This window comes from Notothenia rossii, assembly GCF_949606895.1.
Source record: "Notothenia rossii genome assembly, chromosome: 8".
Lineage (NCBI taxonomy): Eukaryota > Metazoa > Chordata > Actinopteri > Perciformes > Nototheniidae > Notothenia > Notothenia rossii.
In genome coordinates, this window is record NC_136906.1 from 50,408,279 (window position 1) to 50,430,769 (window position 22,491).

A 22,491-nucleotide genomic window follows, 5' to 3' on the forward strand; every position below is an offset into this window, starting at 1 on the left:
ATTTCTGATGTAGAACTTGTTTTACTTTGTTTAGTATGGAAATGCTTCTTGACAGCTTTGATTGTACATGTTTTATGTGTAATTTCCAACTTATTGTGTCATCTATTATTACCCCAAGAAATATAATTTCATGGACTCTTTCAATTTCAAGCCCATCTATTTTTATTTGCATTTGTTTTTTTGTTCTATGTTTACCAAACAACATTAATTGTTTTACTCAAGTTTAATGATAGTTTATTTTTGTCAAACCATGTTTTTAATTTGTGCATTTCATTTTCTATGTTCTCCACTAGCTGTTCTAAATTCTCCCCAGAACAGAATATATTTGTATCATCAGCAAACAAAACTAGCCTGTACATTGGATACTCCAGATGTCATTGATGTATAGTATAAACAATTTAGGACCCAACACTGACCCCTGGGGGACACAACAAGCAATGTCCAAACATGAAGAACAGTCATTTCCCATCTTTACATACTGCTGTCTATTGCTTAAATAGCTTTTAATCCAGTCTAAAACTATACAGTGTTGGGTGTAACGCGTTACAAAAGTAACGGAGTTACAGTAATATATTACTTTTTGCTGTAACGAAGTAATGTAACGCATTACTAATGAGATGTGGGTAATATATTACCCGTTACAATGCTCAGTAACGCAGTTTCAACACATTTTAACCCAAAATTAAATGGTGTTTTGTTTTTTAAGAATGTACTCATAGCGTACATTCCGACACCGGACAAATTGTGCGGGTAGATCAGTAAACCTGGTGTTTACCCTTCAGGCTTCGCGTCGAGATCTTCGGGGAAGTTGAACGTTATGCAACCATTCAAAAAAGAGAACGTAGCGAAAAATACAAACAACAAATTGTGTCAGGTGCGCGTGACCTGCTCCGCTGCGCGTGCATCATTTCCAAAGTGCTTCCACAGCAGTGACACACATCTGATCTGTGGATAATCATTTATACGAAAATGGTTAAAGCAACCATCACTAAACGCCAGCAACACTGCATCTACTGCTGACAGTAGCAACAGGTCAGATGCGGTCATCACGTTACCCTCCGTTGTGGACACTAGCTTACTCCCGCCTGACTCGCCAGCCCCGGAGCATCAGTCTTCGTCGCCCGAAACTACGCCGCCCCTCTGTGGCCCGCAGGTGCCAGGTATATCTAAACAACTACCCGCCTGTACAGTGGGGTAAGGTGGTCATTTTGCAGCTTGTGGTATAAAAATAGACAATGGCTAGAATATTCATGTGAAAATAGTACCATATTCTGACATGCCTGTAGAAATGTTGGGTCAAAAATAATGCATAAAACAGCACAGATGCCTTCACCACGAATGGCTACAAAAATATCTCATATCCCAAGCTTATTATCAACGAGCTGATGTTGCAGCTGAAATGTTCTCCAGGTCACAAAGTCAACCTCACATGATGATGTGATACCAGTTTTCAAGCACAGTAAATATTCTCTTCCCAGCGTATATGATGGGACCAAGGTGATGATGTAGTAGGCTACATGGTTTTAATAATACTTTTGCCTTTTCAATGTTTGCAGTTTCAAACCATGAGCATGGTTTAAATAATATTTGCCTTGATTTACAATATGTTAACCTTCATTATAGTCCTTGACAGCGGTCTGTACTGCTGTATTAACAACGTGTCACATGTTAAGTATTTACAATCAGAATCGAGTATTCAACTAAGCCCTGTAATACAAGTTGTTAGTAGCCTTAAGGGCCTACACAGTTGATATGCTATACCACATTGCCCTTCACTGGATGCATAATGAGCTGCACTAAACTACATTTTAGCATTTAAAATACCTAGCTATTCTTTTGCGGTTATTTTGGTGAAAGTAACTAAAAAGTAACTAAAGTAGTGTAACTCATTACTTTTCAGAGACAGTAATATTGTAATGTAACTTATTACTTTCAAAAGAGAGTAATAAGTAATATGTAATATATTACATTTTGGAAGTAACTTGCCCAACACTGAAACTATACCCCCGATACCATACCTTTCTAATTTATATACTAGGATGTCATGGTTGATTGTGTCAAAAGCTTTTTTAATATCTATAAAAATCCCAACTGCATATTTGTTGTGTTCAAGGGCATCTGTGATATCCTCAATTGATTCCATAATTGCCAGTGTTGTTGATCTATTTGATCTGAATCCGTATTGACTGTCCGTGATTAATTTGTGCTTTTCTATGAATGCGTCAAGTCTGTTGTTAAATACTTTTTCTAGTATTTTTGAGAATTGGGGAAGTAAAGAGATAGGTCTGTAGTTCGTGAAGTGATGCTTGTTCCCAGTTTTGTATACAGGTATGACTTTGGCTATTTTCATTTTGTTTGGACAAGTACCAGTTTGAAATGACATTTTTGAACAATATTTAATATCTCTCTTTCATCAACTGGTTTAATGAACATTGAGCAGGGATTTCTCTCCAAAACATCGTCTTGATGTTCCCCAGTTGTCCCTGAATCAGGGATTTTCCCGCCAAATCGGGTCCAGCATTCACAAAGAATTGATTGAAGTTGTTAGCTACATTATTTACGTTATACTTTTCGTTATAGTTATCAGTAAAATACACAGAATATCCTTTCTGTTTAAACTTATTTCAATTACAATACTGTTAAGTATATCCCATATTCCTTTAATATGGTTTTTGTTTTTATCTATTAATTCCTTATAATAGTCTTTCTTGCTTGTTCTTATAATATTAGTCAACTTATTTTTATATTTTTTATATTTATCCTCTGCACTTTGAGTTCTTTGTTTAATGAAGTCCCTATATAGAGTGTTTTTATTTTTGCATGCATTTTGTAATCCCCTTGTGATCCACGGACAATGAATATATTTTAGTTTTCTGCTGTATTCTTTAATTGGGCAGTTTTTGTCATATAATGACCTAAATATCCTTAGAAAGGTTTCATAAGCAGTATCAATGTCTCTTTCTTGTTAAAGTGTCTCCCAATTCTGTTCCAGCAATTCATTTTTCAGTGAGTTGATGGATTCCTCTGATCGCATCCGTCTGTATCCTTTTTCTTTGTCTGGCTTATTTTTCCTGTAGTTGCTATCATATACTCTGAACACTGGCAAGTGATCACTGATATCATTGATTAATAAGCCACATACTGTTTGGTTTTCAATGTCATTGTTAAATATATTATCTATTAGGGTGGCACAATGGGATGTCACTCTACTGGGTCTAGTTATTTTCGGAAATAGGCTCAGACTATACATTGTATTGATAAAGTCATCAGTAGTTTTGTGTTTGTTAGGATTAAGCAGGTTAATATTAAAATCTCCACATATGAAGATAGCTTTGTTATTTATTTTAGAAAACATGCCCTCCATCCAGTCTGTGAAAGTGTCAATGCTTGACCCTGTCGTCCTATATATACAGCTAATTATGACATTTTAATTGTTTTCCTTGTAGAGTTAAATTGTTATACTTTCTAATAGGTTGTCAACCACAGTTGTCATACTGTCCACCACACTAAATTGCAGAGTTGTATCCACATAGATGGCAACTCCTCCTCCTACCTTATTTGATCTATTTTTGTATCTGAGCTCATATCCATCCAGCTCAAAGTCTATGTCTTTTTCGTTGTTGATCCATGTTTCAGAAATAGCAATTATGTTGAATGGATTAGTAAATGTATGTAAATATTCTCTGATGTTGTTAAAGTTTGCATACAGGCTTCTGCTATTAAAATGGATGATTGATAATTTGCCATTTGATTCGATGTTCTGGTTGTATTGTTCATCAGTGTAGTAGTAGCAGATGTTGTTGTTGACTAAAAATGTATTGTCCCGATCAGTTTCATGTTCCAAGTCATGTAACTTGTGATCAGTGTACTTGAATGTTTTTAGTTCCAATTGATCATTATCCTCCGAGTTATGTGACTTCAGATGTGAGCAGGTGTCGTCAGTGTGCGCCATGGCTTTGTGTGTGTGTTACCTCACAGTCCGGTGTATGATGATGATCACTGGTATCTGTCCAAATCCATGACGTTCCTGATGACCAGCACTTTGCTTCCTCTGGTGTTCCATTTAGTTTAATAAATATTTTACAGTTTGAAGTCCAAGTGTTTTGAATTTTTCTCTATTTCTTTAGGTAGCGTGTAACCCAGATTAAAAACCTTCAATCCTAGCAGGTTTCCGTAGCTCAGTATAAATGGCAGCCAGGTCACTTCCGTTTCTTTTGCTGGTCGTTTGTGATGCTAGTGCTACGTTGATGCTACATGCTACACACAGGGATTCCTCCACGATTCCTAAACAGATTAACGTGTTGTTAACAATTGCTGCAGTTAGCGGTGAGTCTTGTATTGGTAGAATGTATTTAAAATGTTTAATGTTATTGAAAAATGCCCGGAATGTGCCCGCTAGCTTAGCGGCTAGCGGTTAGTATTTTCAATAGGAAATCTACATTGATATAGCTCCCGTTAGCTTAGCAACTAGCGGTTAGCATGCTAATAGTATTGCTAGTAGAAATATCTTATGCATGGGTCTTCACTGATCCCAATTACTTTAAGTGTAACCTTGTGGGCTTTTGGCTATTGAAGGATTATTTGAATTATTTGAAGGATTAAAGTAACGGGGTATGACAGGAAAGTAAAATCTGGTATATTCATTTTGGTGTCACCTTATATATGTTCATGTGTGTTAAATTTGAAGGGACAAAGTATCTTTTCCTCTCCCAATATATTGAGGTGAATTCTGTGTGTTTAGAGAAGGATGGGAGCAGGAGATCTCCATATTTGGGAATAGTGCCAGACGCTGGAATGCTTCCCTCGTAAAAGAAGGATGGGTGCGTGGCACAATCTTGTAGCAGATGTGTATGTGTTTTCATTGAAGTAAATATAAATGCTACATGATTACTGGTCAACTATACCTCTGTTCTTATTCTTTCATGTGTGGGTACTAAATGGCTACAAACATTGTGGAGAAATTAGCTTAAACATCTTTTATTACTCTATATGAAATGGAAGCAGTTTTATGATAGGGACGAGAGAGCTGGAGGAGGGTAGCACATTCCAGGAGGTTTCAGCATGTCAATTGTCAGGGGAATCGACTTGTTTTCAATAGAGGTGTGTGGTTAGTTACTTTGTGTTAATAATAGCAGTATGTGTAAAGGAAGCTGGAAATATACAATGTGAAACCTTTTATTTGAAGTAAAGATGTGAACAATAGCTCAAACAAATGGAAGGGCCATAGGTAAGCCTGTGAGAAGTTTGACTATTTGAAAAGCATCTCTAATACCGCTTAAGAGCATAGGTAATGTGTTCCTCGTTGTTATTGATATGAAAGTAATTAACATGTATTACGTATATTTAGCCAACTATAACAACTATATCTTAAAACATACTTTTAACTTGTGTGTGGCAGTCAGGAGGCGGGAAGATGGACTCAGGGACCAAGGGCCATAAAGGAGATGTGTGTGTGCTGGCTGCAAGATGTGAAATAAGATAAGGAAACTTGTTGTTTAGAGCAGGTTCGTACCAGACACCAAAAGGTGTCTGGTCTTCGTCAAACTGAATGAGACTTTTTGTTTCCGGGTTTCTTCTGCTGTGTCGCACTGATTGGGTACGACAGGCCATGTCTGGGTCTCTGCCAATAAGATGACCTCGGGGGAAAAGCCCGCTCACACCCCCTCCTGTGTTTTTAGTATGAAACACTGTGTTTTCTCGGGGTTCATTCTCTTTTTCTTCAGGCTGACTAGGAGGGTAGGACGGAAGTAGAGCAGGAAGTACTTCCTTTGTCTTTGTGTTTGTATGTGTAATTTGGACTGTTGCTGTATATCATTAAAGCAAGATTATTGTTTAACTTGTATTCTGGTGTTTCTTAATCCCTTCCTTTTCTACGAACTCACCCAGCTTAGCAAACGACACGCGGAGACGAGGTTGGTTCTCAACATCCTCCAATCTCCAACAAGTGGTGACCCCGACGTTTCTGAGTGGGGTGTTTTCGGGGAAGGGACCACCAGCGGCAAGCGGACGGAATAGTCCAGGGCTAAACATCTCGGCTTCTTCTGACAACTAACAACAGAGCTCTGACAATAACAGGTAAACAGATGCCAGTTTAATTCGAAATCTGTGATTTGACTATATTCCAAATTTTAGGGTTGTCAGACGAAGTTTACAGTGTTTTTTATAGTAACAGTGCAAATGCGTGTTTTAGTTGTTAAAACCGAATATTGAGTTTCGGCAGGCCAGAAGGGTATTAAAGTCCCTGGCTTGGAAGTGGAGGTTTAAGAGTCCCCACAATTAAAATCGGATATCAAGTTCCGACAGGCCAGAAGGGTATTGAAGTCCCGGGCTTGGAAGTGGCGGTCTTGAGTCCCCACAGTTAAACTGTCTAGAGTAGTCAGTAGGTTTTATTAAGTCTCCATATAAGACTGACTCAAAATAACGGATCCACAGCTCGACGGGGCGGGGGACTAGTTATTTATGTTATAAGTGATCCAAAGGAGAGTAACGCAACCTTCAAAAAACAATTTTGAAGTGACCGGACCTCATTAATCCTTTGTCCTGTGGGGTTGAATCTATAAGGCCAAACGTCACGATAAAAAGTTCTGCAAAGCCTGGGGGTCCTCCATGTCAGCGTCACATCGTTGAAAGACGGTGTTGAAGCGCGCTGAGAGGCTTGCTAAACTTGTTGAAATAAACATCGGACAATAAAGGCTGAATAGACTGTACGGGGAATTTTTCTGTGAATATTTACTGGTCAGATAGAGAGGCAAAAGCCTGCTGCTTCCAAAACCATTTCTCCCCTCAGTGAGGTGGAGCTCATTCCTGGTCGGGTGCCGCCATCTGGTGGCAAACAGGGTGTGGCACAGAAAGGACAGACTAGCGGTTCGAGTATTGCTTAATAGTATAGTTTGTTGGCTCCATCTGCTGGACGTATTTTGTAGTATCTCTTGCAATATTGCGTTACACCTGGAAGACGCTTTAATCCAAAGCAACTCACAATAACTGCGTTTCACCAGGAACATACAATCAAAGAAGACAGGATCATTTAACTAATCAGGTTTTATAAGTGCCAAAACATTTCGAGTGCTACTCAACTGGCTTTCAATAAGCCAGTCCGCTGCTCCTATATAACTCCTTTACTGGTACTTTTCTGTTACTGCATTTATCACTCAAGGGGGAGTTCAAATAAATGTGTTTATACACTCAAACTATTTACACGTCTAGACAAAGCCAGGGCAGTTAAATAAATACAGTTACTACATTAGGAGTGACGACGAGCATTGTCCTGTATATCACAAATTACTAGTGAACACATATTAACCAAGTCAGATAAATACACGCGAAGTCAATATGGAAGGGCAGGTCAAAAAAAGTGATTTAGACGTCCCAATTCCCGGAAGTTTCCAAGAACAATGGGGACAGATTGAGGGATTGATTTTAAGTGGAACAAAACAGGGAGACAAGAAGAAGGCTTGTGCCGACCTTAGGTTCCTCCATGATAAAATGATAAAAGAAGATAGAGTGGGAGGGGATGACACTCTAGGTAATTTAGGCTCAGCTCTGAATCAGTATGAGCGACAGCTGGTAAAGAAACTGGGTAACCTAAACGAGCAGAAGCCCGGATTTTTTGCCCGTCAGAAACTAAAGGAAGAGAAAGAGGCGGTTGATAAATTAAGGAGGATTTGCCACAACGCAGCAATTGTCGGGAAGGGGATGATTGTGCTTCGCCCCCCAGTCAACAATCCCCCAGTCATGGTAGCAGCCCAAACAAAGGGGGGGGAGTTTCAACGCTCTAGTGACGTTGGCACTCTCCTGTTCCCCCAGGACAGTAGGGACGCATGCGTGCTGACACCACCACCCACAGATGACGACATACATCAATATGTTGCAGAACGTATCGCATTTTATAGGGATATGACTCAAAAGGACACCTCGGCCTCAGACAGGAGGAGACGAAATCTCAGCAGTGCTGTAAATAACGGGTGCACTGCAAGAAAGGCTAGTTCAGGAGAGGGGTCTCAGACAGGAAATGTAGGGGATCAGGGGGTCTCAATTCAATCCCCCCTGATTTATCCGGATTTATCCAGTGTATCTACACAACCGCCTCCTTACTCTTCCCCTGTCCCGTACGCACCCCCCAGGGATAGTCTACAAATGACACTGACAAAAGTGGGCTCTGGGTCAGCCCAAGAACAAGCAGGTGTAAGGGGGGGTAACTTTAAAATAGTGGGTAATGTTTCGCTAACTCCTTTAAGGAAGACCTCCATTACAAGGGGCGAGAGCAGCCCCACACCGGAAGAATTGATCGCCATTGTAGAAAAATATGAGGAGAGGGAAAGAGCTTATGGTGGTGCGGACCATCAGGATGGGGAGGGGGTCTGTTGTCAGGAAGCGGAAGAATCATTGAGAAGAGAGAAGGAAGAAATAGAACAAGTACATCAGGACAGCATGAATAAAGGCCAGGAGGGCGGTAGCCAACAACAAGCAGGTGGGGAAGGGTACAGTGAAAGTTCTTCCGAGGGCGAGGGCAGTTTGAGGGACCTGCCGTTCCAAGAACGGCAGGCACAAACAGGCCATTACTCCACCAGCAAGGGAGGGGCATCGGGGGATGAGAGTGGTGAGTGTTCCTCTGGAGCAAAACAGGGAGATGTCAACGGCAGGATGTGCAAGAGCAAGGTTAAGCACATAAATATGACAGGAACAATCACTGAACTGACTGCTACACAGGTCCTTGCACTTCCCCGTATGTCTTTGAGATCCCAACACACCTCAGAGGACAACACACCTCTTCCCTTTATGGGTCCAGTAGTACAGGCTCCTTTGGTTGCGCTCCCCAATGGGAATACCGCTTACCACCCTTTCTCACTAGGGGATGTGCATGCACTGGTTGACAAAATGCCGCTACCTACTGAGGGAGGGAGACATTGGATGAGAAAGTTTGCTGATATGTCAGTAGGACAAACAATCTGCCTTGGTGATTTCAGGAGGATATTAGCACAACAGACTTCCAGCCATGACGTAAAGAGAGTTGAGGAGAGATCAGGAACAGTAACAATGAACGATAACCAGCCTATCTCTTCCAACAACATACACAGCTTGCTGAGCTTGGCAATGAGAGCACATTTCCCACAGACGGGAGGAGGTTACGGCTCACTCTCTTTCACGTTCACACCAGGGGAGGCCGCAGCAACCATGTTGCTCAGGTCACGCCAACAATACATAGTAGCTACTGATTGTAGTCCAGAAAATAGTGACCAACATATGCAGATGTTCCGTAAAGCCATATTGGCAGCAGTACCTGCCGAGATTAAAGCTCTTATGGAGGACAACCCAGAAGTTGATCTACTAAACACGCAGACATGGGAGCGTCATCTGGGCCATCATGTAGGAAAATTTAACAAACAACTTACAAAGAATAAAACTGAGGAAGACGAGTTAAGAGTGCAACTACTCCGTGCTCAGCTAGAAATAGCCCGTAAAACAGTTCAAAATGAGAAGAAAAGTGCCAAACAGCTGATTGTTCATCCTGTGGCGCCGGCAGACCAGGCACCGGGGCCGCAAAACCCAAATGGGGGTTTTCCCAACCAAGGTCCATTCTATAACCAGCCCCAATACGGCTACAATAATGGTTTTCAGCAACAGAGGGGCGGGTTCAGAGGCAGGCCTAGGGGTAGAGGAGGGTTTCAAACAGCTCCGGGAATGTACCAATATCAAAAGAGGGGGTGTTTCATCTGTGGACAGACCGGCCACTGGTACAAGATGTGCCCGACGGGAACCCCTCCACAGGAAGGGCGGGGACAAGGGGGACAGAGAGGGCATGGACAAGGGAACAGAGCAGATATGCAGTATGTCCAGAAACCCCATGAGGCAGCCCCACAGGCCCAACACCAAGACCAGGGTCACGTTGCACCAAATATGATGGCTGCTCCCTATGGCCAGTTTGTCCAGTACGAACAAGACTGTTACCCACCACAATGAGGTCGCCCAGGGAACCCTGAATGTACGGGCCTGGCGGACCCTTACATGGACATGACTGTAGAACACGCGAAATTACCGTTCCTTGTTGATTCAGGAGCTCGATATTCAACTATCAACTCCCCCGTTTTTAACACATCCAAGTCCAGTAATACGGTCTCAGTCATAGGGTTTTCGGGAGGAATAGAGCAGGTGCCGCTCACTACGCCATTACCCACCAGAATAGCGGGCCAGCTATTTCTTCATCAGTACATTTTGGCACCCCAAAGTCCGGCTAACCTCATGGGGCGGGATGTTCTTATCAAAGCTAACGCCTCAATCCTCTGTTCCCCCGACGGACTAATAATATCATTCCCAAATGGCACTCGCCTCAATTGTTCACTGTCAACCATAAAGTCAGCTTCTCAAATGATGTTGGCCCAATCCAATGCAGCAGAAGCAACTCAGCAGGCCACTATATACTGGGGGTTGCTCGACCGGCCCCAAGACGACACGCCAGGACTATTTTCCATTTTTCAACAATGGAAGCCGTGGATTAACCTCCTCAGGCCTTATGGTTCCCCTCCAGATCCTCCCCATCTGACGCTGAATTATGATAGAATGGACGACCAAAGTTATGCATATGCGTATGACGCAGAGGTGGCTATGTCCGTTTGGGACGTAGCCACAACCAATTTATTTATGGGTCAAGCGGGGGTGGCTGCATCTGTTGAACTCACTGATGAGCAACTCTATTGGTACCGTATGTCAGCTGAGGCCACACCACACATTTCATTAGCTATCAGGAGGGGCTATGAAGCCAGGGAACTTGGTCCTATGGTAAAGACACTGCTAGAAGTCGAGGATTGGGAACCAACACAAATAGCAGCACTCACGTACTCTCCCTCACACAAGGCTTATGCTCTAAAAATCTGCACACAAGAATGCATCTTCATGGAGAGACACGAAGTGGAGAGACATCACGGTAGAGAAAAGACTGACCATTCATTTACTGAAGACATGTTGCGTGACCTCCCACCTGACCTGTGGGCATCTGACTCTCATGACGTAGGTTTCTGCTCAAAGGCTGCACCAATAACATTTGAAGTGAGTAGCACTATGCCTGTATATCAACCACAGTACCCTGTTAAACCACAGGCCAAAGGGGGAATCAGCAAGGCAGTTGAGGGTCTGAAGAGAGCAGGGGTGTTGGAACCCTCACAAAGCTAGTGGAACACTCCAATACTCCCGGTATCAAAACCTAGCGGGGAGTACAGAATGGCTCATGATTTAAGGACCATTAATGCTATTACAACTACAGCTCTGGTACCAGTGCCTAACCCGTACACGGCTATTTGTAATATCACACCTGAACATACCTGGTTCACCTGTATTGATCTGGCCAACGCTTTCTTCTGCATACCCCTGGCGGAGAAGATGAGGCCTATTTTTTCATTTACAATGGGAGGGGAGAAACTACAGTACACGAGACTGCCCCAAGGCTTCAGTCTGTCTCCAGGAATATTTAACAAAATACTCAGGGAACAGCTAGATGGCGTTTCATTACCAGAGGGGGTGGTGTTGATCCAGTATGTAGATGACCTTCTCATTGCAGCACCCTCCGCAGCCTCTTGTTTAGAGGCCACCAGGAACCTACTGGTTCGCCTCCAGGCAACAGGGTTCAAGGTCTCCAAGAAAAAGCTACAATGCACCCGTAAAGAGGTGACATTTTTGGGCAGAGTTATCTCTCCAGCAGGTACGGGCATGTCAGCAACACATCAGGAGGTTATATTGCATCACCCAAAACCCAGGACAGTCAAAGACATGTTATCTTTTCTGGGTCTCACAGGCTACAGCAGACACTATATCCCAGAGTATAACCCAAGAACAGCTGTACTGAGGACACTGATCAATGAGAAAGGCATGCGCAATCTCACTGTCACACTGGACTGGACACAAGCTGCAGAAGCTGCGTTCATTTCTCTCAAACAATCCATGTCCCAGGTCACCTCTCTCGCCTCTGCATCCTATGCATTGCCATTTTTCCTTGATGTTTCTGAAAATGAGAACACAGTAAATGGTGTTCTATTTCAGAAAAAGGGGGGATGTAGGTCAATACTGATGTACATTAGTGTCACACTGGACAGAGTGGAGAACAGGGAACCTCCATGCACAAGACATGCAGCAGGTACAGCACGTATCTTAAACAAAATTTCACACATTGTGATGAGACACCCTTTGACAGTACTGACAACACATAGCATTGTCTCTTTTGTGAACTCAAGTGCATTCACAATGACTTCCACAAGACAGACCAGGTTAGAGAAAACTCTGACGCAAGCACACATCACCTACACACATGAAGGAGTTAACAGCGCAGACACCATTGGCAGCGGAGAACCCCATAGGTGTGAGGAAAGAATCATCCAGGATGTGAAGCTAAGAATAGATCTCAGAGACGAGCCTATGCCACATGCAGAAAACCTGTTCACAGACGGCTGTTGTTTTAGACACCCCACCAAAGGGCTCCAAGCGGCCTACGCAGTCGTAAGTCAAAAAGCTGAGGGAGAGTTTGAAGAAAGATCAACAGGAGAAGTAACAGGGAAAGTCTCAGCACAGTTGGCAGAAGTAATGGGAGTCATTGCAGCATTAGAGCTATCAAAGGGAAAAGATGTAAACATCTATACAGATTCAGCATATGTTCATGGTGTCATACATGTGGAGATGCGCCAATGGATGCGAGCAGGATTTGTAACATCCACCAATACTCCCATCAAACACGAGAAACAGATCAAAAGGCTTGCAGAAGCAGTAATGTTACCCAACAAACTAGCTTTACTTAAATGTAAAGGTCACAGCACGGTGGACAACTATTTGGCTTGGGGTAACAATGCAGCAGACAAGGCAGCTAAAGCCAGAGCAGGGTATATACCCCAGTTTCAAATGCTGGTCTTGAAATCTGCTGACTTACTGCCCGCAGTAACAGATGATACTCTTAAAGAAGCTCAAGCAACAGGGTCTCCTCAAGACAAGACAGTATGGTTAGACAGAGGAGCTACCAACAAAGACGGGATATGGTACTCCCCAGATGGGAGACCAGTGATACCCCCAGGATGGATAAGATCAATGCTTAAAGAAGCACACGGCCCAACACATTGCGGCAAAACTCAAATGAACAGACACCTGACTCACTGGTGGCACCCCTACCTACCTGACATGATAGCTAATTACCTAGAGGAATGTGTAATTTGCTTAACCCATAACATCAGAGCCACTGTAAAACCGCACCAGGGAAAGTTTCCTTTACCTAAGATGGCAGGAGAAGAAATCATAATTGACTACACTGACATGATTGACAAAGTAAGAGGGTTCAGATACTTACTAGTTGTAGTCGATGCATACACAGGTTGGCCAGAAGCTATGCCATGCAGGAGAGAAGATGCAGACTCAGTGATCAAGTTCTTAGTCACTCATTACATTCCACTACATGGGTTTCCTAGGAAAGTGAGGTCAGACAATGGCAGCCATTTCAAGAACCACGACCTACGCACAGTAGAACAGTCTTTAGGACTAAGACACAGTTTTGGAGCTGTCTATCACCCCCAATCTCAGGGAAAGGTAGAAAGGATGAACCAGAACATCAAACAGAAACTCAGCAAAGCATGTGAGGAGACAGGCATGAAATGGTTAGAGGCCTTGCCTCTGGCTCTCATGTCAATTAGGAGCTCTATAAACAAAGGGACAGGCTTCTCCCCATTTGAGCTGACACATGGCCATCAGTTTCCTGGCCCAGGAGCCTTGAGTGTAGGAAAGGAAGTAGAGGTCCTGAGTCCGAAACCTTATTTCCAGCAGCTTAAGGGATTGGTGTCAGGATTTTCCACACAGGTTGCTGATGCCAAAGGGGGACCCGAAAAACACGAGGCCAACACAGCGGAGTTCGTCTGGCTGAAGGTCATCCGGCCCAAGTGGCTCAACCCCAGGTTCACCGGCCCCTACAGAGTGACCCAGCGGACATCCCATGCTGTCCGCCTAGAAGGAAAGGGGGACATCTGGTACCACTGGAGCCAGTGTGCAGCGGGGAAATCACCTGGAAGGACCCTCGACGACATCCGGACGGACCTGGCTCTCATCAACGCGGACATCCCTACAGCAGACGACTTGGAAGCAGGCATCAGCGGGCTGGAGGAGAAGGACCTCGCGGACATCCCTACAGCAGACGACTTGGAAGCAGGCATCAGCGGACTGGAGGAGAAGGACAACAAGGACATCCCTACAACCGACAGCCCAGAAGTCGCCATCAGCGGGCCGGAGCACGAAGACACAGGACTTCACGGGAAGACAGAGGCACCTGCTCCCCTCTGATCAGGTTGCTATAAGCTACACATAGCACCTCTTTTAATAACCCATTTTTTGAGGGAAGTGGTATCTTAACCCACAGTTTAAAGTCTTTTAATAACCCATTTTTTGAGGGAAGTGGTATCTTAACCCACAGTGTAAAGTTCTTTTAATAACCCATTTTTTGAGGGAAGTGGTATCTTAATCCACAGGTTAAAGTCATTTATTAACCTATAAGAAGACTCCATTTATAAACCCAAATTTAGGGAGTTGTTTTCTACAAAAAAAAAAAAAAAATCTATATTCAAGGGATTTGTCTTTCTTTTTACCTCATGTGATACTGACACAGGGACCAAAACCTCTCAGAGAACAATAGAAAATGTCTGAAGGAGCCCTGAATTTCCTGATAACCTGTTGGTCACTACTAGTGTTAGGAGTAATAATCTACTTGTTCGTCCCTGCTGTATGTACATTGTAACCTTTAAAATCATGGTTGAGTGACCCAGTGGTTCACCGCATTTTTTTAATAACTTGGGGGTTAGAATAGACGTATACTGACACTAGAAGGGTTGGAGCTCACAGTATAACTATGTATGGTAACTGGAAATGGTTGGCAGGATTAGCCCTGGTTTCTACTGTGATTGTTACCATTATTTTAATCTCATGTGATTCCATTGACCACCCAGACTCCACTCCTCCGCCAAATGAATCCGTAACTAGAGTCAAACGGAGCCATTATGAGACAGTAGTTACCCCAATGTCTCCTAGACAAACCTTCACTCTCCATGCAGGTAGTGATGGAATAATACAACTCGACTTGTGCAAAATTGCCTCCTGCAGAAGCCTCGACCGTACCTATTCCTACCTAGCCAAATATGTCTGCTTAGCCCCTGCGGTATGTAACAAAACCGTCACAGATACGGTTAAAGGTGCTCCTTACATTTACAGAGGCAGTACATACAGGACCAAAGGCGACCCTTCTGTGTCCGTCAAATACACATACGGGTGCACCTGCGAGTCCTGGTCCGGTGTCCTAGCAAATTCGGGTCCTGATGACTGGGGATACATGCCACCTTACCGATCGGCGGAAATCGTTAGATCCCTCAAACATAGAATGAAAGTGATTAGGAGAAACCCAAACGTCCCATGCGTTGTCAGGTTTTGTAATCCCGTACGCATAACGCTAAAAAATGTAGTGCTCTCCGACGCTGGACTTTATGTCCTCGCGGTACATGCAGGGGGGGGTTCGCCACAAGGCCTCTTCGAAATTAAAGTTAAACCTAAGGTGGAACGAAACCTTCCTCGGGCAGCATCTAATATTAAATACCTGTCTAAAATTACATGTACGGATAAATGCACGGGGGATTATAGCCAACTTCAACCTCTAGACGTCATCCAAATGGCCACAGGATACACAGATGACAACCTATGGTTAAAATGGGTTGCCCAAACAGCCCAAGAACAAATGGCAGGGGATTGCCTAGCCTGTGCTACGGCCCGCCCGCAATTAGTCACTGACCCTGCGCCCCTGTTTCCCACAGATACCTGGGGGTACAACTGTATGTTACAACTGACTAGGATGGCCAGCCCTCCTAACTGTACCACCCTAGCCAAACTTTTCCCTCCAATTGATAATGACACTAGGACAGGCCCATTTACGCCTGACATAGGCGCCGGTGGGTACACATGTTTTTCCATGGTTGAAAAGTCCCCACGTTTTGACCTAGGAAATGTCTCTACGGATTGGTGTAACCTCACCATGTCTAGCACTAATATAGGACATTGGGCCAGAGCTGGGCTCTACTATTATTGTGGGGGTCACCGCCTGTTCACCCGTATTCCCGAACTATCTGTAGGATTGTGTGCTATGGTGCGCCTCCAGGCACCCCTAATGTTATTAGGCAAAAAACTGGGGCTCACGGACCCTAAAGACACACTTAATACCAACCTAATCACTCGACGTAGGAGACACGCGCTGTCCAAACGCCACGCCCCGGGCTCCTTCGATTTGTCTGTCGACTCTCCCACCTACATCGATTCCATCGGAATCCCACGAGGGGTCCCTAACGAATACAAACTAGCTGATCAAATAGCTGCAGGGTTTGAAAGTTTGCCAATTATCTCTGCCTTCTTCCCTGTGACCCCTATCAAAAATGTAGAAAGGATCAACTATGTACATTACAACATACTCCGATTGGCCAATCTCACTAGGGACGCGGTAGAGGGCCTGGCTGAACAATTGGGTCCAACATCCCTTATGGCTGTGCAAAATAGGATGGCGTTGGATATGCTTCTTGCAGAGAAGGGTGGAGTTTGTGCAATGTTTGGGGAGATGTGCTGCACATTTATTCCCAATAACACGGCTCCAGACGGTTCCGTCACAAGGGCTTTGGAAGGCCTTCGCACCCTATCTAAAACTATGCATGAACAATCAGGGGTACAAAATTTCTTAGAGGAGTGGTTCGCTAACATGTTTGGTCAATGGAAAGGTTTAATAATGTCTCTCTTTGTTTCTGTAGCTACTTTTGTGGCCATTTTAATAACATGTGGTTGTTGTTGTGTGCCGTGCATCCGCTCCTTGTGTGTCAAACTCATCATTTCCACCGTTGAAGGAAAAGCTGCTCCTCCCCCACTGTACCAAATGCCCTTGTTGGCATATGCGGAGGGAGAGGACGAGTATGATGATTCGGCAAACAAGGACACAATTTTTTAACATAGTTTGGTCGTTCTTAACTGTCATTGGAGGTTGTTTTCTGTTCTCAAAGGTTTAAGGAAGGGGGACAGACACAGTATTAAAGAAGGACAGTAGTTTTGTTTCAAATGTCTTATGTGTGTTGGTCTCGTTAATGCGAGACCAAAAGGGGGAAATTGAAGGATTATTTGAATTATTTGAAGGATTAAAGTAACGGGGTATGACAGGAAAGTAAAATCTGGTATATTCATTTTGGTGTCACCTTATATATGTTCATGTGTGTTAAATTTGAAGGGACAAAGTATCTTTTCCTCTCCCAATATATTGAGGTGAATTCTGTGTGTTTAGAGAAGGATGGGAGCAGGAGATCTCCATATTTGGGAATAGTGCCAGACGCTGGAATGCTTCCCTCGTAAAAGAAGGATGGGTGCGTGGCACAATCTTGTAGCAGATGTGTATGTGTTTTCATTGAAGTAAATATAAATGCTACATGATTACTGGTCAACTATACCTCTGTTCTTATTCTTTCATGTGTGGGTACTAAATGGCTACAAACATTGTGGAGAAATTAGCTTAAACATCTTTTATTACTCTATATGAAATGGAAGCAGTTTTATGATAGGGACGAGAGAGCTGGAGGAGGGTAGCACATTCCAGGAGGTTTCAGCATGTCAATTGTCAGGGGAATCGACTTGTTTTCAATAGAGGTGTGTGGTTAGTTACTTTGTGTTAATAATAGCAGTATGTGTAAAGGAAGCTGGAAATATACAATGTGAAACCTTTTATTTGAAGTAAAGATGTGAACAATAGCTCAAACAAATGGAAGGGCCATAGGTAAGCCTGTGAGAAGTTTGACTATTTGAAAAGCATCTCTAATACCGCTTAAGAGCATAGGTAATGTGTTCCTCGTTGTTATTGATATGAAAGTAATTAACATGTATTACGTATATTTAGCCAACTATAACAACTATATCTTAAAACATACTTTTAACTTGTGTGTGGCAGTCAGGAGGCGGGAAGATGGACTCAGGGACCAAGGGCCATAAAGGAGATGTGTGTGTGCTGGCTGCAAGATGTGAAATAAGATAAGGAAACTTGTTGTTTAGAGCAGGTTCGTACCAGACACCAAAAGGTGTCTGGTCTTCGTCAAACTGAATGAGACTTTTTGTTTCCGGGTTTCTTCTGCTGTGTCGCACTGATTGGGTACGACAGGCCATGTCTGGGTCTCTGCCAATAAGATGACCTCGGGGGAAAAGCCCGCTCACACCCCCTCCTGTGTTTTTAGTATGAAACACTGTGTTTTCTCGGGGTTCATTCTCTTTTTCTTCAGGCTGACTAGGAGGGTAGGACGGAAGTAGAGCAGGAAGTACTTCCTTTGTCTTTGTGTTTGTATGTGTAATTTGGACTGTTGCTGTATATCATTAAAGCAAGATTATTGTTTAACTTGTATTCTGGTGTTTCTTAATCCCTTCCTTTTCTACGAACTCACCCAGCTTAGCAAACGACACGCGGAGACGAGGTTGGTTCTCAACATCCTCCAATCTCCAACACTATCAGCCCTGAAGTATTGTTTTGCTGATTAATGTTTTGTATAGAAATGGATATAGAAATGTTGTACAACCAGAAATGTATTTATTTTTATTGAAGAGATTTATTAAACCAGAAATGTATTTATTTTATTTAAGAGATTTATTATACCAGAAATTTATTTATTTTATTTAAGATATTTATTTTTATTTAAATGCTTAAAGGGGAAGATACTAATTATTCCTTGTGACCTTTTACAGGTCAGGTTTTTTGTTTGGATATTTTTTTTTACCAGGTGTTTGCCGCACCTCATGCCCTTTCATGGACCTTGATGGCGAGCTAAGATTCTAAACCTATCCTCCCTGCCACATGGTGAAGTAGGATTAAACGGAAATTAATGAACTTTACCCCGGAAGCTTTTCTTTTGTTGTCTTTTGCCTTTACTGGGCACCTGAAAATAATCATGTGAATTTCAATGAACTTGTTGATATCTTGAATATATTATTCTGTAACGCATACCTGGTTTCAGTTTGTATTTTTCACACACATTGAGCTCCATAGTCGTTCCTAGTTCTTCTGAATATCACTCATTTAATTACAGCTAATACACTTGCTACATAGTGGCGAGCTAGCCAGGAGTTCAATAAGTGTGAAGCCATTGTATGGTTGGGGCTTAAGTCATTTCTGTTATCTTGTTACACTTAAATTTCAAATGGATTTCGTTGAGTCTTTAGATGTGGATGTATCATCCTCTGTGATCATTAGCGGTCTTACTGATACAAAAACAGATGATGATATTGTTGAATGTTTAAAGAAATACGGGTCTATGAAGAAAATAGTTCCAGTTGATGATCCGGATAGCGAATATCACAAAAACTTGATCGTTGAATATAATCTTAGATCCGCATCAGCAGCATTAGATCCCCTACTGCCGTATTACCATCCTTCATGAGAGGTGGCAGACGTCACTTATTGTGTCAAAGCATTAGCTTTAGAATACACAGCCAAAATGGGCAGCAGCTACACGACGCACTATCTCAATGAGCTAAGACAACTAGCAAAACATAGTGGAAAACCCTTTGAGGAAGTGTTAAAGGACATGATGAGTCGAATTGGTGAGGAACTGGAAGAGAACTTTGAAGAGGACCCATCCGTTAAAGTGCCCGTGAAGTGCATGTTTTTGCGCCAAAATGAAATGGCAGTTTCATTCCTTACATATCTTTGTACCTGTTCATGGCTAAAATAATTTGTAATTATTTATTTATTTATGAATGATTAATTGTAATAATAACGGCCGTCTGAGCCTACCGGAAGTTGCAGACGATGGCGGCTGTGACGTCACAAGATGGGCCCAGTTGTGATTGTAAACATGGTGGAGAATTTGGAAAGTGATACAAGTGCGAGAGAAATTATTTATTTTGACAGCTTTTCGGACAGGATAGATGAGGAAAGTGGCACAGAAGATGGAGGTGACGATGAGGAAGCGCAGGACATCATTGAACCCTACAGATTTGAGCCGTCAGGGACGTCAAGTGGGGAGGATGATGGCGACGACATGGACGATGGGGAAGACATTGACCGGCTACAGAACACTGAATGGTTAGCAGGTTATCAGTGACTGTGCTGTCACTGTCGATTTGGAAATAAGGGGGGGGGGGCGTGAAGACTGAAGGGCCCTTTGCCTTGTTTAAAATCTCTGCTTGGGCTCAGCCTCGGGGAAATAATTAGCTTATGTACATGTCATGTGCTAGAGTATTATTAAACTAGAATTTTCTGGTCATTGAATTAAAGCATACGCCAGGGTGACCAGCCCTGTTTTTCTGCTTATCTGCAGAACAAGAAATTATTTTCATGCGCACATAGTCTAACTTTATTGGATCTTCTGCATAAAATTCAACAATATACAGTTCCAAGTTAAAATGATCAAATCCAGTTACCTTGCAAAATGTTGCAACCTGACAACACTGAAACATCCTGGCATTCCTGCTAATCATAATGTTACATCTGTTTTATATGTTTTAGGTGTCAGTGCGACAACTGTAACAACATGGACACTGTAGCCGAGAGTGTGTGCTGTCTGGAAATCCCCGCTGTCACCAGGACCATGAAGGAGGATTGTGTCCACAGCTGCATAATCGACCACCCCGGCTTCCGATCTGGCTGTCTAGACATCTGGGTGCTGCGTATAGCATACTATGGATACAGGCAACATTATGGCCATCTCCAGCAAGAGGGCAATGAGTAAGCCTTACAAACACTATTTACAATAAAGTTTATTACTAGTATATAAATGTATCAGTTTATATGATGTCATGACAACTTTTGCAACTTTATACGTTTGAATATTAGTCTTTTATGATCCGAGTATAAGAAAATGTAACTTTGAAGTTGACCTATTATCATCTATTGTCCTTCATTTGTAGTAGTCTCATATCTCTATAATCAGGGGTGCACATAACTTTCTCAGTGAGGTACTCAGATGAGTACCTGGAGTCAGTGTTTGGTACTCCAACTTCTGGCTCCACTCAAAGTTATTTGATGAAGCCCTCTGTATCACGAACGTCAACGGGGGGGGGGCTTGCTAGTGGACGTGAACGTTGTGATCAGCTGTTTTAGCGCAGTTCTCCAGTGAAGGGGGGGAGTCTCCCTCCGCAGCCGGTTGGCGTAGTTTTGGCTCAATTCCGTTGTACAGACCGACGTTAACAGCAGCCCTGTCTGTGCACACGGAGACCGACTCTGTCGTCCGGTGATCTAACCGCCTTCTGGAAAAGCTTCACAAGTACGTCGGTACGCAAATGCGCTTTGTGACACAAGTGACGGTACGCATTTCAGATTGTTGACGCGCATGCGTACCTGCGTACCAGTTATGTGCACCCCTGTCTATAATGTTTTATCTTTCAGATGCCACCGATACACAGCCGACCGCCAGCTGGTGAGACTTTGCTGGAGTTACCTAGGACGCGACATAAGAGTGCCACTGCCCTCTTGTGCAGTGAACCAAATTCGTCGACAGTTTCCATCCATGGACTATCACGGTTATGAAGAAGGACAGTGACAATACAGTTCTTAAGTGAATGTTTAATACAGTTCCACAGTTGAAGATGCACAGTGACAGACTATTTGGTCTTGAAATGACTGGCATGTGCCTTGATGGCCTCTGCTTTGTCAGGCTTCTCCATTGCCGAGGACAGAATGGGAGGCTCCTCCAGCTGTACAGGCCTGTCTGCGCTGGGTTTCTTGCAGAGGTCGACCACCTCTCTCATGACATCATCTACATAGCCTGCAACAGTGTTCAAAGACAGAATACAAAACTTGCACTTTATAATGTTCTCTAATAATAAATGGTGTCTGTCATCAAGCCGAGATCATTCTTTCAATTGGGGTTTTGAACTGAATTAGTTACTAAATCATTAGTACCGGTCCATTACCAATCTGGACAATATTATTTTGAGTAATTTCATTTCAAACTCACTGAATGTTGCCTCTACTAGGATCTTCTTCACAACATGACCTCCAGCCTTGTACTTGGGGTAGCGGATTTTGAACCTCTGTTCTCCCGCCTTCGTATTTGCAGTATGTCTGCTGGCATTCTCGTTGTAATGCAGTCCGGCAAGAAGGGTTCTGTTAACATAAACAAAGAAACAGTTTTAAAAAAGGGAAAAGAAATATCTCTCTTTTGTAATTATTCCACGTCTATACATGAACAGCTCTATTTAACTTGATATTGATTCAGAAAGTGATTTAGTGTTTTATTTTAGTCCTGGCAATGTGTGTCTTGGAGTTGACAACTTCATCACAGTTCCTTCCTCCATTTTGACACACTATGGGAGATGTGACGTAACGTCGCAAGCTTTTATACAGCACGGGGACCTGGTTCAACACGGTACAAAGACGCCCATTCCCAAGTAACTGAAACAAGTCTTTAGCTGGTAAAGTACAAGCCTTCTAATTATATGCTGAAAAGACCAACCTGCACAGCATGCCAGTGTAGGAGTACACGT

General features: G+C 43.1%; 1 protein-coding gene and 1 long non-coding RNA gene across 4 annotated transcripts in view; one reads left to right on the top strand and one right to left on the bottom strand.

Moving 5' to 3' along the window:
* Positions 1-4,091, bottom strand: part of LOC307015436 — a 32,821-nt gene extending 28,730 nt beyond the window's left edge. The window contains exon 1 of the long non-coding RNA XR_013801534.1: positions 3,972-4,091. This is a non-coding gene — a long non-coding RNA (uncharacterized lncRNA). The remainder of the gene's footprint in view (positions 1-3,971) is intronic.
* On the top strand, positions 471-21,848 carry LOC307015434 (uncharacterized protein). Of its 3 annotated transcripts, XM_079644039.1 has the most exons (5): positions 4,218-4,326; positions 18,751-18,867; positions 19,916-20,089; positions 20,513-20,731; positions 21,392-21,848. In XM_079644039.1, the coding sequence occupies exons 2-5, from the start codon at positions 18,860-18,862 to the stop codon at positions 21,543-21,545; spliced, it is 555 nt and encodes a 184-aa protein (XP_079500165.1). In that variant the 5' UTR covers positions 4,218-4,326; positions 18,751-18,859; the 3' UTR covers positions 21,546-21,848. The 3 variants fall into 3 exon arrangements, with proteins under 3 accessions (XP_079500164.1, XP_079500165.1, XP_079500163.1); XM_079644038.1 differs by lacking the exons at positions 4,218-4,326; positions 18,751-18,867; positions 19,916-20,089; positions 20,513-20,731; positions 21,392-21,848 and adding exons at positions 471-1,194; positions 5,887-9,966; XM_079644037.1 differs by lacking the exons at positions 18,751-18,867; positions 19,916-20,089; positions 20,513-20,731; positions 21,392-21,848 and adding an exon at positions 5,887-9,966 and having other exon boundaries at positions 4,228-4,326.
* Positions 21,849-22,491: the final 643 nt, after the last annotated feature.

Coding starts and splice junctions, on each gene's coding strand:
- LOC307015434 (XM_079644038.1), top strand. CDS start 7,333: ATGGAAGGGCAGGTCAAAAAAAGTGATTTAGACGTCCCAATTCCCGGA.